The sequence below is a fragment of the Rhipicephalus sanguineus genome, chromosome 4 (genome assembly GCF_013339695.2).
Source record: "Rhipicephalus sanguineus isolate Rsan-2018 chromosome 4, BIME_Rsan_1.4, whole genome shotgun sequence".
NCBI lineage: Eukaryota > Metazoa > Arthropoda > Arachnida > Ixodida > Ixodidae > Rhipicephalus > Rhipicephalus sanguineus.
The window spans coordinates 146,483,075-146,498,411 of NC_051179.1; the positions used below are offsets into that span (position 1 = coordinate 146,483,075).

Sequence of the window (15,337 nt, forward strand, 5' to 3'; positions counted from 1 at the left end):
CGCACCATCTGAAGAACTTTCCCACCACAGCATGCTGCGTAGGAATGCACTTAGTTCCCGCGGAAAACAAACTCGCACTAGTTTCTTATCTAGGCTAGGGAGTCGTGGGATATTCTCCTCGCCCAGCCTAGGGTGGAGACTGAAAGTGCCCTCTTAGAACAGGCGGAGTGGGCAGCTAGGTTCACTAATGTTGTGGCATAGGAATCAACCCACCCACATGCTGCTCTAATTCACCCCAACCCTTACATTATTAGTTTCTTGTACACATCTTGTACACAATGTCATTGACCCAACTGCCTTGTAAAGGTTTCACTGGCCTCGTCAAGCTCTCCATAAACAGCTTTTAGCCAGTGAACCTCTCCAGATTCTGTTTCTTTCTGGGAAATCAAATTTGACTTGATTTGATTTTTTCCTTGCTAAATCAATAGCTTTTCCGCGGCCGACCTACTACAGACCACACACCTCTGAGACCGCAGTGCAAATTATTTGAGTTTCAGCGGCGCTGTATATAACTATTGTAATTTGCTTCCCCATATTTTGCAGGTTCTCGTCGTGCCCGGCGACGTGTCCGTGGTTGCGGACGTCGCAAATGTTGTGCAGAAGACAGTCAAGCATTTCGGAAAAATTGATATCCTGGTGAGTCAATGCTGCATGAACGGCACTTAATATCCCGGAGCACGCCTTGTGCTCAAAGTTAGTATATCATGCAGAAAGACCAAGAAATTAGACTTGCCGTGGTTGCTTAGCATAGGCAGTGTACCGCGCTGCTAAACTCGAAAGCGCGAGTTCGATTTCGGGTATTTCCTTGAGAACGAAATTCAGGAACACCCGTTTACCCGGATTTAGGTGCAGGATAAAGAATCCTGGGTGCTCGAAATTTGTCCGGTGTCTTCAGTTACATTGTGCCTCATAATGGTATCGTGATTTTGGCGCATAAATGCTATAGGCCTGACTGGCTGCCCAGGCGGCGCTGCGAAAACGGTGCTAAAAAGCGCCCCCTACGATAAGTTATTTGGTTTCGAGTAGTCAGACTGGCGGCCGCATGCAGCACTAAGCTCAGATGCGCAATGGAGCCGCCGCTGGCGGTTGTGCTGCGCTTTGGATCTCGGCCTATTTCTGGCGTGGCTGAGTTCTTCAGGCCAAGCAATCTGCGTAAACGCAAGAAGCTCGTCAACGTCAAGTATGTTTACGACGTGCAGGAGATTGAAGGAACCATTTCGGCGCGCTGCAACTCGCAAGTGCAGCGAATCTCATACGACGATGAACTCGAGTTAAGTTTTACGAGGCATGCTCGCGCGATTAACGACAGCGCATTAACGAAAAGATTGCTGTTAAGAAAGCCGAAATGATTTGCATTACACGACGAAACGGAATCAAGAAAGGTCCAGTGACGGAGCCTAGCCGTCGGCGGCCCGAATGAGCGCATTCGCGCCGTGTGCCGTTTTCTGCCGCATTCATTCGCAAACACACTTTTTCCCTATGCACGGTCGTAATTTTCAACATTTGCTTTTAGGGAATTTGTCAAATTCTGTCAGCGTGCGGTGGCGGTCGAGAAGCGACGGCGCGATGTTTACAGCCGGCCGATGGAAGCAGCCGGCTGTAAGCTGCCGGAAAAATCGTAGGCACATACGCAGGGTGACTCATGTCATCGTTTTTCTCGTTTCCCACGAAATGCCGGCTGCACATCCTCGTGATCGCCGTCGGCAGCCACGGCGTGCCGTCTGGACTGCACACAGGGAATATATACATATATAAACGCGTGCACGCGCGTACCAAAAAGTAATCAGCACGTTGCGTTGCCAACCACGTTTTGCTCGCGTACTCACTTCACGCGTCGGACGGCACGTATCCAGCGGTTCCTTCGCTCCACTTCGTACGGCTTTCAGGGGAACCAGTAAAACCGCACATCAGGATCCTTACCCCCACTTTCGAGGCAATTAACCACGCAACAATAACGGCAGCGACCGCGCTTCGGGACCGCGCGCTGCTCAGAGCCGTCGCCCGGACCACCTGCTTTCGGCACGGTTTGTTGAAGCAGGGATCGCTCGTCAAACATGTCAGACTCTGCAGGCATAGCGGACAAGTTCCTGCGTACGTTTTAAGCTCTTTTTGAGCCTGAAAACTAGGCGCAAAATTAAGTAAAACGCTCAAAGCAACTGAGATCTGCGTAACTCGCCGGTCGGCGTCCATTTTTGACTACCCAAGCAACTTCGGCGCACGCCACCAGGCTCCGCCACAGTACTCAAAACTCCAGCGCGTCAGCCCTATAAGCTGTAATTAGCCCAACAAGCAAAATATCATAATATTGCAGCAACATTAACGTTACTTATCATAGTATTATTGAAATTGAGGTTTAGTGAACAGCCTTCACGTAAACGATGATCTCGAAATGCTGATGTTTAACTGCCACATAAATATAACGGCACGCGTTTGCTTTGGTAAAACTCATCCTTGATAGGAGCATAAGGTGTCTCATTGCAGTGAATTGGTAACATAGTTGTGAGAACGGCAGTAACTAAATCTTTTGTCTAGTACTAACTCTTTTGCGACAGTAATGTACTCACATTTGTGTTTTTGTTCTGTTCTTGTGCTCTTCACAACTAACGGTTTTGTTTGTTACGAGGTACGTATATCACTTTTTAACATTTGGATCTATCTTTCATTACCTGAACGGCAACCGAGGACCTGGCTGCTCTTACCGACGTCTTACAGCTCCCATACAACCAAACTACTTTGTGCGCGATCAAATGTTTCTTTTACACTCTCAGAATTGGTTAACTGGTTGAAAGAAGTGACCAATAAGTATGCCTAAAATAATCACTTAGGTGGTAGGAAGTAAACATAGAAAGCACTTTAAGGTGAAGATAATCCCGTACGCTTAAGCCTTTCACAATGCAATATTTATACTCTTGCGGTACAAGTATAGCGTTGTTCCGGTTACTTGACAATCACAACGCTGTTTTCCTGTTGAAGCACAAAACAAAAGTCGAAACACCGCTTTATTTCGCAGCAGTTAAGGAATACATATGAAAATGTTGCGTGGCGAGGAGACTCGCTCCACGGATGCGCTCTGTGATCGTTGCCTGCGCCGAGAAGTAACTGTTAACACTGATTTACCACAATTTTCTACGTTAGCAAAATAACGTGTTTTTTTTTATTGTTCAAGAAATATCTGCGTTACGAGTGATACTCCTCAAGGGCAGTGATCCTACTATGTGCCACAAAAACATTCCTTAAAACAATTCATATTGGTGAACGTCTCACGTAAACGAGGGAACCGAATAAAATTTTGACGAAGTGGTCTTACCTCTGGAATCCACAATCACAAGGTTTGCGCAGCCACGGATAAAGAGGCAGATGTACTTACCTACGTGGATTATAACTGAATATACATCGTGTGCCCAGCATAATCTGCGACGGCAAAGAAGTGAAACATCATTGCTTACTTGCTGCAGCCTGGCGTTCTTTTTGTTGCAGGTAAACAATGCTGGTATTGCCGTCCAAGGATCCGTTCAAAGGTCCTCAGTCGAGGACTTTACCGAAGCTTGGGAGACGAATTTGTGCGGTCCGCTCTGCATGATGAAAAACGCGCTTCCATTCTTGCGTCAAACTAAAGGCACGCCTTCATGCATATTCTCTTCAGCACTTCGAGCTATGCTAGCTAACCTGTTCGGCCACTCTGCGTAAGGTCATGTCTCAGGTGACGACACTTTCGAAATTCTGAGTGCTAATCGTTTAACTCCGCAAATTCAGTATATTTACACGTGGCTTTCTTCCGCGCAATATTGAAGAACGTGTCGCGAACCCTCTGCAAGTGTAAATAATGCATTTATATGCGAACCACAAACGCTATGAGTGGACCTTTGATGCCCCACAAGACCGAAATCTTGCCTCGAGCAGTGGGCGGACCTTAACATTTACAATCAACGATCCACGGTACTCACGACTTTTGTTCCGTATGTAGGTAATTATATGGTCAATGATCCAGTTTTTCTGATACTCGATATTTCAGGTAGCATCGTCAACATTTCCGCCGCCTCGGGGCAGACTCCGGTGAGTAAAGTATAAAAAAACTGTCGCCTTTCTTTCATTCTCTATAAACTTTGTCAGTCCATAGAGTGTCTTACGTAAGACACATGGCCAATGCCATCTTGCACAGGTAATGGAAAGTTTCCTTATTTTTGCTTATCGCGACGTCAGTTATTAAGGGGAAGCTGAACCACGTCTTAAAAATGACTTTTGAATTGTAAGCGCAGTTTATTCCCTGCTGAAATCTGAAATCGATGTGAGAGGTCTCAAAAGTAAACGCAACTAGTATTTTTCTTTCCTTTGAAAAGATACAGCGGCTGCGGCCGCAGGGCTTCTTGAGACGCTGAGCGAACGCGATGACGTCATATTCGGTATGCCATGTCATCTGCAACAGCCCAGCCCTACTGTTGAAGCGTGGCCTACGCGATTAGTTCTTGCAACGGCGCGCAGCCGGAACTAGTCATGGAGGCCACAGTTGAAGATACGAGAAGAGACGGTTGTTCGCATTGCACTCGGCTGTTTGTCGTCATTTAGATATCGTCATCTTTTTGCAGAGCTTTCAGCGTCTCTATGCTTACTTTATCCTCGGGTACATAGACAGCGATCTCGCAGTTCGGATAGGTGACAGGCGGAAACCTTCCGTTGGAGTGCAGCGCGGCTCCGCAAAAGGAACCGAAGGCGACGTAGTTACGTTGTTCGTTTGCACGCTGTTCGTTGTTCGATTGCACGCGTTGTGGCTGCTCTCCGGTCTTCGTGGATGCGGAACTCCTTTCAAGGCAGAGTAGCCAAATAACCCGTGAAGTTATCGAGGCTTTTCACATTTAAAGAATGGGAGACGCATGCGTGAGCCATCCGTCGATTTTCTTGACAGACAAGGAGTTTACGTATCTGCTTGGCTCATGCATTATCAGGTGACATGTTTGAATTTGTTCTTAAAGATGTGCACGTGTTGTTGTTCAATAAGTAGCTTTACTGTCTTACTTATGCGCATGTCTGCTATGCCCTGCTTTGTATTTCCCGTTTTGCTTTTTTCGAAATAAATTTTTCAGTCGCGAGACAGCGCCCGTCCTGTGCACTCTGTGTTCCTTTAGTCTTAGTCTTCGTCTTTAGCGCTGCATCAATCATGAATGCATTCCAACTAGCCCAACGTTCCATTCCACCACGCTGGCACCTTCGACGCGCTCGCATGGGCGGAGCAAGATAAACATCTCTTTCGCGTATTCTGAACGCTCGTTCACACTGAAGGCAGGGCAGCCAAAGCGGAAGAGCGGAAAAGCGGAAAGCGGGCGGTCGATGAGGCGGCGAGCCGGATCGGTCGGGGACCGATTTTTTCCGCCCGCCGAAGGTATCCGCTTTGCTGCAGCCATTCAGAAGGTCATGCGGCGGTGGCGTTGGTAAAAACATCCGGTGAAGCCGGAACTGGCGCGAGATCTCCACAGGCTGCTCAGGTGGACAAGCAGTGCCACGTGATGACAGCACGTCCGCAAAACCGCGAGATTCCTCGTTTCCTCGGCCACACGGGCAGCCAGTTACAGGGGTACAGGTGAGTGCACTCGTCTGAACAGGCACGTGCACTAGCCATCTCGCCTCGGAAAAAATTACGCCATGGTCGACAATGACGTCGGTCCTTGTTATTTATGAGGTTTTATGGAATTCTAAAACAACTTCAGCTTCGCTTTCAGGCCATGGAACGTCGAATGCACCAACCCAGCCGTCTTTTGCGTACGCATCTACCGTCGCACTGTTTGTTTAGTTGTTAAAGATACAAAATAGCAAAGCTAACGGCCCAATATGGCCGCACCGAAACCCATCCGTAGGTCGGAAGGTCTATACGTCGAACCGCCGAACCGTGCTGTCGAAGCTTTAGCGAGAATTGCCGCACAGGGCGGAGACATCACTTAATATGCATAGTAAATAAACGAGTAAACGCCTGCAATAATGACATCGATTTTCAGGTTGGAAAATATATTGGATTCCTCTTCAATCAGCTCATCAATGAGCGGAGCTTTATTGCCACAACCTATTTTGATGCAAAAATACATTAAGACCAAAAGCCTAAGCTGGCCGCTACGATACGGTATACAACTAAACTTTTCAGGCCAACTAGGAGAACAAAACACGTGCATTGTAAAAGTGAAAATAAATGTAACGAGAAACAAATTTATTCCGCATCTCCGCCTCTCTGACGCTCATGATAAGTCGAAAAACAAATGGCGTGCAAAAGGGCTGTATCGTGCAATGTATAACTCTCACAGTATGCAAATGCGTTCACCATGAATTTAAAATACCTATCAATCAAATAAAAACTAACTAATTCTTCCAGTCTAACGTCCCAAAACCACTATTCCTTTATGAGGGACGCCGTAACGGAGTTCTCCAGAATGTGAGACCACCTGGGGTTCTTTAACGCGCATCTAAATCTAACTACACGGACCTCAAGCATTTTTGCCTCCGTCGAAAATGCGGCCGCCGCGGCAGGGATTCGATCCCGCGACCTTTGGCTCAGCAGTCGAGCACCACATACTACAGGACCACTGTAGCGTGTGCGACGCACAATATAGAAGATTAGTAAAAGAAAGACACGGAAAACAACGCACTCTGTGTCCGTTTTGTGCGTCCTACTATTACTGCGCTTCCGTATTTTGCGCTGTTGTAATTTCTGGTACGCTTTACAAACTCGTCCGAGTATCCATTTTAGCTGCCATCAACACTGTTGCGTTTACGCAAGTTTTGCTCTCTATATGCAGAAGGTGACATGCTACGTATTAGAAAAAGAAAGGCTAACAGTAAGAGGGAAGCGTCGGTGATTAATTGCCGCAATATTCTTGTACACCCGTAGCACCGTAACCGTAAAGACATCTCGTGTGAGAAAACTTTGTCTTTCATGTGGTTTGGAAAGAAAAACAAAAGTTCAAGCGAATATGGAGGCTTCAACTGATCAGATAAGGTAGCAAAGAAAATGCTACTGGAGATAACGCTTCGAGAACTCTATCCTCGTCGTCATCCCTAGGGGATGACAAGTCTTCTTGTCTAAACGTTCACCCCAGCGGCAGTGCCTGTTCGACTTTTACGCTAGTTGTGGCTTATAAATTGCAATAGGTCCCGTTGGTGATGTGGCAGAAGCTTTGGAAAAGTGGGGCACGCGTCGCACGTTGCCAGTCCGGACAGAGGCTGATTTTACATTTGCTTAATGCGAATTACATCAAGTAAATATAATGTGTGGGAAGTGTGGAGGAGTCATTATTATAGCATAGTGGATATGGCTACTTTTTGCGTAAATGTTTGATGCTTGCTCATGAAAGTGCAAGTTCTCGTGAGAAAAGGGTCGGTTGCGCTAATATACAAAGAAACGACGGACCAACTTGTAAGGCAGTTTCTAAAACGTATAGGAAAGAATTCTAAGAGATGCCATTTGCTGCCTTTCTTTTTTGCAACGCGTTTTCTCTTAAACAATAACATAAATGATAAACCAACTCGATCAATAACATGTTTATATAAAAATATAAGTTAAAATAATACCCAGACCGAAGTTTTTTTTTTTTTATATGCATAAGACCATACTAGGCGTCTTGCTGTCATGTATTTTCCTTAAATATTGAAATGAAAGAAAAAAACTGGGACCAATTTATGGTCCCTTTAAAGGTACGATCTGCTACTTCTAGCACGCATACTACTTTATGCGGAACGCTGCTCGGCATGAACGCAATATTACCCCTGATATTCTAATTGAAACTGTTACTTCAGCGGCTGCAACTCATATTCAGTGTCTTGACTCGGTGAAACGTACACATTTATCACCTCTCTTAACAGACTCAGCGCGCCGTGCCCTACTGCGTTACAAAGGCAGCCCTGAATCACCTGACACGATGCGCTGCACTGGGTAAGTGCACCGCAGGTGCTGTGACAAGCGCGGCACGCCCGCCACGAGTGACGAGCGAGAGGTGAAATGCAGCCAACAAGCGCTGTGCGCATGTGTTCCTGATGGCATTACTAGACTGTGTCTTGCTATCAACTTGCAGTGGAGCGAAAGCTGACGACTGCGTCAGCCAGAAGTACTAAGCAGTCACAGTCATACGGGTAGTACGTGGCGCGGAAGCCGTAATAATCCGCGCAGGGGCGTAGTGGAGTAACTCAAGTTCTGAAATTAGAGAAAATCCCGCCCTCGCATTACGAATACCATATACGCCAATGTAATCAATGTAAGTTTATTTCCTTCAAATGCGAAGCTATATGGAGGTTAATTCGTTGTATTTAGGCGGACTGTTGTGAATTTTTCAAATTCGAAAAAAAAAAAACATTTCTCTGTCTAGCATGCTCAAACGTAGACTCTAAGAAAAAAAAAGTCTTTTGACTCATTTTTGCCGCGTATATATCTGCCACATATATACCTCACTCTAAAGACAAAAGTGAGCCCTTTTTTGGAGATCGTGCCCCTGACGACTCTCGAAAGATGAAGTCACAAAACGCAGAGGAACACGTGTGTCGGTTCATACCTTGGACCAGAATTAAACTTATGGTACTGAATACAAGTGCAATTGAAAGCATAAGCCCCAGCGAGTGAGCTTTTATGTGCATCCTTTTAACAACGCCTGACAGCAGAGGACATGTCGTTTAGAAAAGACTGGCCACATAGGGATAGGCGCTACGTTCTCAAGCTCAGGACATACTTATAAATTACAAGCGCTAACGCGGCAGGGACAAGAAAGGGCATGTCTGCTGGATGCATGCACCCCAGTCTATCAAGCATCAAAGCTTGGTAGCAATAAAACAATACAGCCTACCAAGCAATAAAGCTTGCAGCATAAAGCATAAAGCTTTCAGTTGTGAGTAAGCGCTCATGTTGCGCCCTTTCCTGTCCCTGCCGTCTTAGCGCTTGTAATTTATAATTATGAATCAGTACAAACTAGCTCGCCTTTCCGTATTGCTGCTTAGGACACACTGTAGAGCCAATACATCATGTGACTGACAATTTCTTGAAGTGTAGACGCCGTTCACGACGCCCCTTTCAGTGGCGAACCGCAGAGGTACTGACCGCAGGTCCAAACCATGAGACTCATGCAACTAGAAGAATAAAAGTGGGGTAGAGCACATTTAGCAGGTATATTCAGATCATAAATGACCGTTTACCATTATCCCTCAAAGGCAAAGTATATAACAGCTGCGCGTTGCCGGTACTTACCGGTCGTGAAGAAACAGGGAGGGTTACGAAAAGGGTTCAACCTAAATTAAGGACCACACAGCGAGCCATGGAAATAAATATGCTCGTTCTAACCTGGAGAAACAAGGAGAGCGCAGAAACAAAAAGCGTTAAGGGCATCTTAGTCAAAATGAAGGAGAAATGGGCATGGGCCGGGCATGCAGCGAGAAGGCAAGGAAACCGCTGATCATTAAGAGTAACAGATTGGATTACAAGACAAGACAAGAGCCCTAGAGAGAGGCCGAATGTTAGGTGGGTAGATGAGGGTAAGATGTTTGCGGGTATAACGTGACGCAGCAAAGCACAGGGGCCGGTTAATTGGAGAAACACGGGACAGCCCTTTGCCCTGTACTTGGCGAATCAGGCTGACGATGACGATGCGCTTCACGAAGTCGAGTGAGCGGTATAGAGCTTTAGGATTGTTAAACGCGAAGGCTGAACGTTGATCCGAATGACGGTGTAGGAATGACTCCATCTAAAGGATCTAAGAATGCCAACGCCTCCACATTGCGTTTGGTATTCCATATTCCAGATAACTACTGTGTCCCATTATTACAGTTTTGTTTCTTTCATTTCAGAGAATGCTCCGTATGGTGTACGTGTAAACACGCTCAGGTAAGAGCACTCCGCGGCCTCATAGTGAATTTGCGGGTTCAAGCACCTCGCGTTTTGCTACACCAAGGAACTAACTCAATAACTCTAAGTGTACGCCATAGTCCATGAAATTTGTGAATCGATATTCTACGAAGCCGTAGAATATCGTAGCAAGTAGCAGGGTGTTGGGCACCGTACCATGTACAAAGCGTTTCTATAGCAACATACATGTTTTTGGCAGGCAGCCTAATTGTGTGAATGAAAACAGGTCGCGAGAACAATTGAATTAACGGCTCGTTTTTTTTTTCTTAGACGCAACATCAATGACAATCAACAGTCAATCAATAAATTGTCTGTTGAGAGACAATCAATAGACAACTAATAGATCGGCAGGCCACAAAAACGGCGACATTGTGACGGCAATAGCGCAAAGCCTGATTTTTTTTCGGTTCAGCCCAGGAAACGATATACAGTGGTTCCACGCAGAAGACAGATTTTTTGGCATGATATGTAACCATTTGCACATCGCGGTATTCAGAAGCTGCAGCGAAAGGCAAGAAACATATGACACGGGTGTCGCATTATATAATCCATTGTCAAGTTTTGTCAAGACGTATGTTATTCGGCTTGTCGTTGGAAAAAAACGGCGGTGACAAACACTTTCTATATGTATTTAGGTATACATAAACAAACTTCATTGAGTGCAACTTCACCTCTGTGCACAGCTAAACCTATATAAGTATATATGAAGTGCACTACAGGATTATCAAAGCTGAGCTTCGTAGATGCGGTAAAATTACGCGCTGAGACACTGCTCGCGATACCAACCTCTGCCCATAAACTATGCGTTCTGAGAGATACCAAGGTTAATGTTATTTGACCCCTGCAATCATCAATGTATTTAACTAGCACTGTTTTCTCAAGTGTTCGTTACCTGCAGTAAGTGCGTGCACTGGTTTTTGAAGTTAATATCCCGAAACGCAGTAATTACAGAGCTTCCCTTTCTGAGGAGTGTTGCCAGTGCTATGAACAAAGAGCAAATAATGCATTGCAGCTGATAATCCCGCTGACGTACGCGAGAACCGGCGGTGCATAAGAGAAATATTTGGGCTCCAGTGCCATTGTTAGCCGATTGAATTGGAACCCTTTTGACCCAGCCTCAGCTCCCTCGGCTTGCAGATAAGGAGTGAACTTGCAAAGGGGCTGTTATGACAAATGATTTGACATGTGCATTATCTGCTGTTTCCTTCAGCCCTGGCGCTGTCAGGACGTTGATAGCGAAGAGACCTGACCAAAGTGCAGAGGAATACCTTGAGGTAAGTGAAACAGGCAATTTAATAATAACAACAACAACAATAATAATAATAATAATAATAATAATAATAATAATAATAATAATAATAATAATAATAATAATAATAATAGCAGCAGTGTAAATTACATTGCTCATTTTATTGGGGGTGTTATCTCTATTAAATGGCAATATTCGTCGTCCGCATTATGTATAGTGTAGCTACCACGTTCAATTTCACGCATGTAATGGAGCTATTTACGTTTAATCTATTTTTCATATTTGCGGTATATGAAACCTTATTTAGGAGAGTAGTGCGAAATATGGTCTATCATAAACATGAAATGCTGTGACCGAAAGACGATGTCGGGCATAAGGTATCTTTTTTTTGCTGGCTCTAAGGCAGCCTACGTTCCCACCTTTTGGCAATTACATAAAATTATCCTTCCGAGCAATACTGTACTCTATTGGACAGAACAAAGTCTGGAAAACATAGTAAAGAAGCTCTGATAGCTAAAGTATTATCAGAAAATGTTGTATATTGTATGCACACCAGGTGGGAGTCGGTTCCTATCTGCACACGTGCGAAGCGACAAGACACGGCAAAACTAGTCAGCCTCACCAAGGCTCATGCGACGGGGATGATCACAGTGGAGTTCACAATGCGATCAAAACAGAGAGAGAGAGAGAGAAAGAGATAAAAGTGAAGGAAAGGCAGGGAGGTTAACCAGGATGTAACCGGTTTGCTACCCTACACGGGGGAAGGGGAGAAAAAGAATCGAGAAGGGAAATAGGGAACAAGTAATATGTGCACACACATCACTCAGTGTTCACCGCACACACACAGACAGTCGCAACCGAGAAATATTTGACAACGGTTCCTCTGCGGTTGTCTAAAAGTAGGCTAAAATCCGAGATGTTAAAAAAGGCTTGCAAGGACTGGTTCCAAAGAATCCAGAACTTGCAGAGAACATTGAGCTGACGGAGTTGTCATTTCGTTGAGGAGAGTGCGCATCGTGGTCATGAGAGACCTCAACACAGCGAGGATTTGTACATTTTTGTCGTGGCAATCATCTGTGGACGATGATGCACATTAAGGGGCATTCGGCATCGGCTCTTTATGAGTGCGCAGTAGTGGCAGTCGGGGTCACGCAACATCCGCCGCCGCTTTCAAAGCCTCTGCGTCTTTTCGGCTCTTCGATTGTAATGCATTGGGCGCTGGTGGTGGCGGCAGTGGCAGCTGCCGCTTAAGAGAAGTCTGACGGTCTGTTGGAGTAGGGGATCGCGTTATGCGTCCAGATTGGGCAGCAGTAGTATTAAACCTTCTTCGCCCATGCGAGCGTAGTTGTCTATTTCTCACCACATCAGCAGCCTCTTTGTGCATTGAGCCGTCCCGTACCATCTGTTTCATGACGCTCCATTCTTTTTTCACTAATGGACAGTCCCTTGGGGAGGCTTCGTGTGATCCATGGCAGTTGGCATATTTCAGGGCAGTTGCGCGGCAGGATTCCGCATTGTGTGGCTCTGCATAGTGGGGGCAAATCGCCACGTTCCAGCAAACGCCGCTCACATGACCCATTTTTTGACATTTACGGCACTGGAGTGGTCTTGGTCTAAATGGACGGACCACCTGACGAAAGTGTCCGACCTTGACGTGGGATGGCAATATGTCGCCTTTGAAGACAATCTTTAAGCAACGCGAGTTGCCCAGACGTGAGACTTGGACGATGTTGCTATGGTCACTAACTTCCTTGATGAGCATTGGAAGATCGCCACAAGGAATGGAGATGTCGACATCGTATATTACACCTACCACCATGTCTTTGTTAAGTGGAAGGTGAGCTCGAACCTTGATACCGTCGAGTCGAAGTCCGTGACCCTGGTCAGAGCAAGCAGAGATGCCTGGTGTATAACGTCGATGGCCAAGACATTCTTGCGGGGGTTACTCGAACATCCTTGATTTCGCTTGGAGCCAGAGACTCGAGTTTGCTCGAGGTTGTCTGCCGATTCAGGTGTCTCAGATTGTCCGATGGCGTAACAGGCACAAATAAGACGGTGTAGTCTGCTGAAGCCACCTTCCGATTCACAGTAGGTGCGGTTGAAGCTGGTGAAGCGCCCATAGATCTTCGTTTTGGTTTACGACAGTAAACAGCGTGAATTCATCGTCCTAGTCATCACTGATCGCCGAAAAAGTTCGGTGGACTGAGTGTCGGCGTCGCTGAGTTCGCTGTTCCTTTACCTCGAGGAGCACGCCGACGGCGGAGGCATGCCTGGAGGGTGTGCAGGCCAGTCTACTTCCAGTGTAGCCAAATAAAATACTGATGGCTACGCGAGGAACATGAAAAATCACCAAAAAAGCTGTCACCCGGTAAACAAAGCAAAACAACACGCATAATTATGAGTAAGGTGTTAAAAATATTCAGCAGTGGATGCGACAGTGAATAGAATGCGAGGAAAGGATAGTCTGTCCTGCTCTAGCTAATGAAACATTAGTGCACAAGTTCATAAAGCAATTTCTACTGAATGTTCAAGCAAAATGCCCAACGAAATCGAGCGGAGTTGCCGTCGGGAGCACGTTCAGTGTCGATAGCCCCTGGTGTTGTCTGCTAGCCATCAATGTGTATGTGCATGTATGGCGACGATTTCTTCTCGCGACAGTTCTTTGGCTGTGGCGCACTCCAAATGACTTTCCTGCCCATTTTCGATCCCTGATTTCAGCGTTGGAGCTTCGGCTACCGTGTCTGCGTTAAAGAGCATTACACGTATACCGCGTGCTGCGCGTGTTCGGTTGCCAAGCCTGCTGCTTCGATTCAGTTCCTTTGTTCGGAGTTTTAAGCGCATGAAAAGCGACGTGTGATGTCATTCACATTAATTAAATGGTCTTTACTGGCAGGAGCCTTTGAATAAATCCAGGTTTTCAGCAGCTGACGTGTAATCGCGTCGGAAGTACTTGAAGTTTAAACAAGGAATGAGAAGATTGAGGACACGTGTCATAAGGGGTGCAGACGGTGATATGAAATATTTCGTAGGTTGTGCGGAGTTATTTTTGTTTTCACATATTCTAATCCATGCGTTAATAAACCGACGTTTGCTGACTCGTTCCGGGTCGTTTGAAAGTATGATGAACAGAATTAGTATAATCATACTTACGTAGATAAATACAAAGCTTCCGCATCGAAAATCGTAGTAAGATGTATTTGCAATAAAATAGTGTAAAACACTCTCAACGGTCGCCTCCTGATAGGGCGTGATGCGGTCACTGTACTGAAAAGACTCGCAGGGTTCCTAATGCATTCGCCTAAGATGACTCGGAAGGCGAAATCCATGTTCTTTTTGTGCACTTGAAATATTGTTCCTTCCCCGCCTCCTTCCAAATGCTTTTTGGACGCAACGTGGTTTTGCACTGCCTCCAGGATTGGAGACAATGCAAGCTTTCTACACATCACCTGGTTGTGCGTTGCCTCCGTGATCGACCCACAGATCACGGAGGCAATGTAAACCGCCGATGTCATGTGACGTGACGTTATGGCATCACGAATTTTTGCGGTTTCTGATGTCATGAGGAAGTCATGAGGTGACGTTATCGTGTGATGATTTTTGCATCACTTGTGTTACCGCCGACGAGGGACGCCGACGGTAAATTTTCGCGTTTGATCACAAATCCATAGTTTTCACCGTAAAATAATCAATCCTGCTACAGCGCGGTAAAGAATAGCAATAAGACCCCAAATGGGCCAAAATAATGGTGGGAAAGAGCTCTCTTTTTCCTCTTCCCTGACATATTCGCCGTTTTTTCCTGCTGTTTACCAAGCAGTATTGTCGGTGACAAATGAAATACGAACAGTGGAGCGCGTTCCCTAAGCGTTAGGAACTATATAATGCGCGCCGTCCTGTCATCACCATTGAGAGGGACGCACACTCGATTAGGCAGCACTGCACAATCGAAAGCATGAATCTGGCTCACGAGCGTCAAACCGCAAGAGCGCATCTATACCTAATCATAGGGGTGCGAACTGTAGCACGCACACCACTCCTGGCGTGTCATTCCGAGCCTACAGTACGTGTAACAAGTCTTAATGTGCATCCAACTCGCCCAATATACGCTAGCTGTCCGCAATAACCCGCTCGTCGATGAAGTTATCAGTTTTATTTTGTCGGCAAACATTTTGTGTACATGACTACAATAGGGAGTGGAGTATGAACTTTCGTTCAAGTCTGTTTACATA

The 15,337-nt window shown here is 45.9% G+C and overlaps 1 protein-coding gene across 1 annotated transcript in view; it reads left to right on the forward strand.

The window, feature by feature from the left end:
* The window catches only part of LOC125758323 (glucose 1-dehydrogenase 1-like), a 31,976-nt gene that overhangs the window by 5,321 nt on the left and 11,318 nt on the right, over positions 1-15,337 (forward strand). The window contains exons 2-7 of the mRNA XM_049415374.1: positions 544-636; positions 3,478-3,565; positions 4,013-4,053; positions 7,840-7,909; positions 9,805-9,841; positions 11,073-11,136. Coding sequence (XP_049271331.1) covers positions 544-636; positions 3,478-3,565; positions 4,013-4,053; positions 7,840-7,909; positions 9,805-9,841; positions 11,073-11,136 — 393 coding nt within the window. The remainder of the gene's footprint in view (positions 1-543; positions 637-3,477; positions 3,566-4,012; positions 4,054-7,839; positions 7,910-9,804; positions 9,842-11,072; positions 11,137-15,337) is intronic.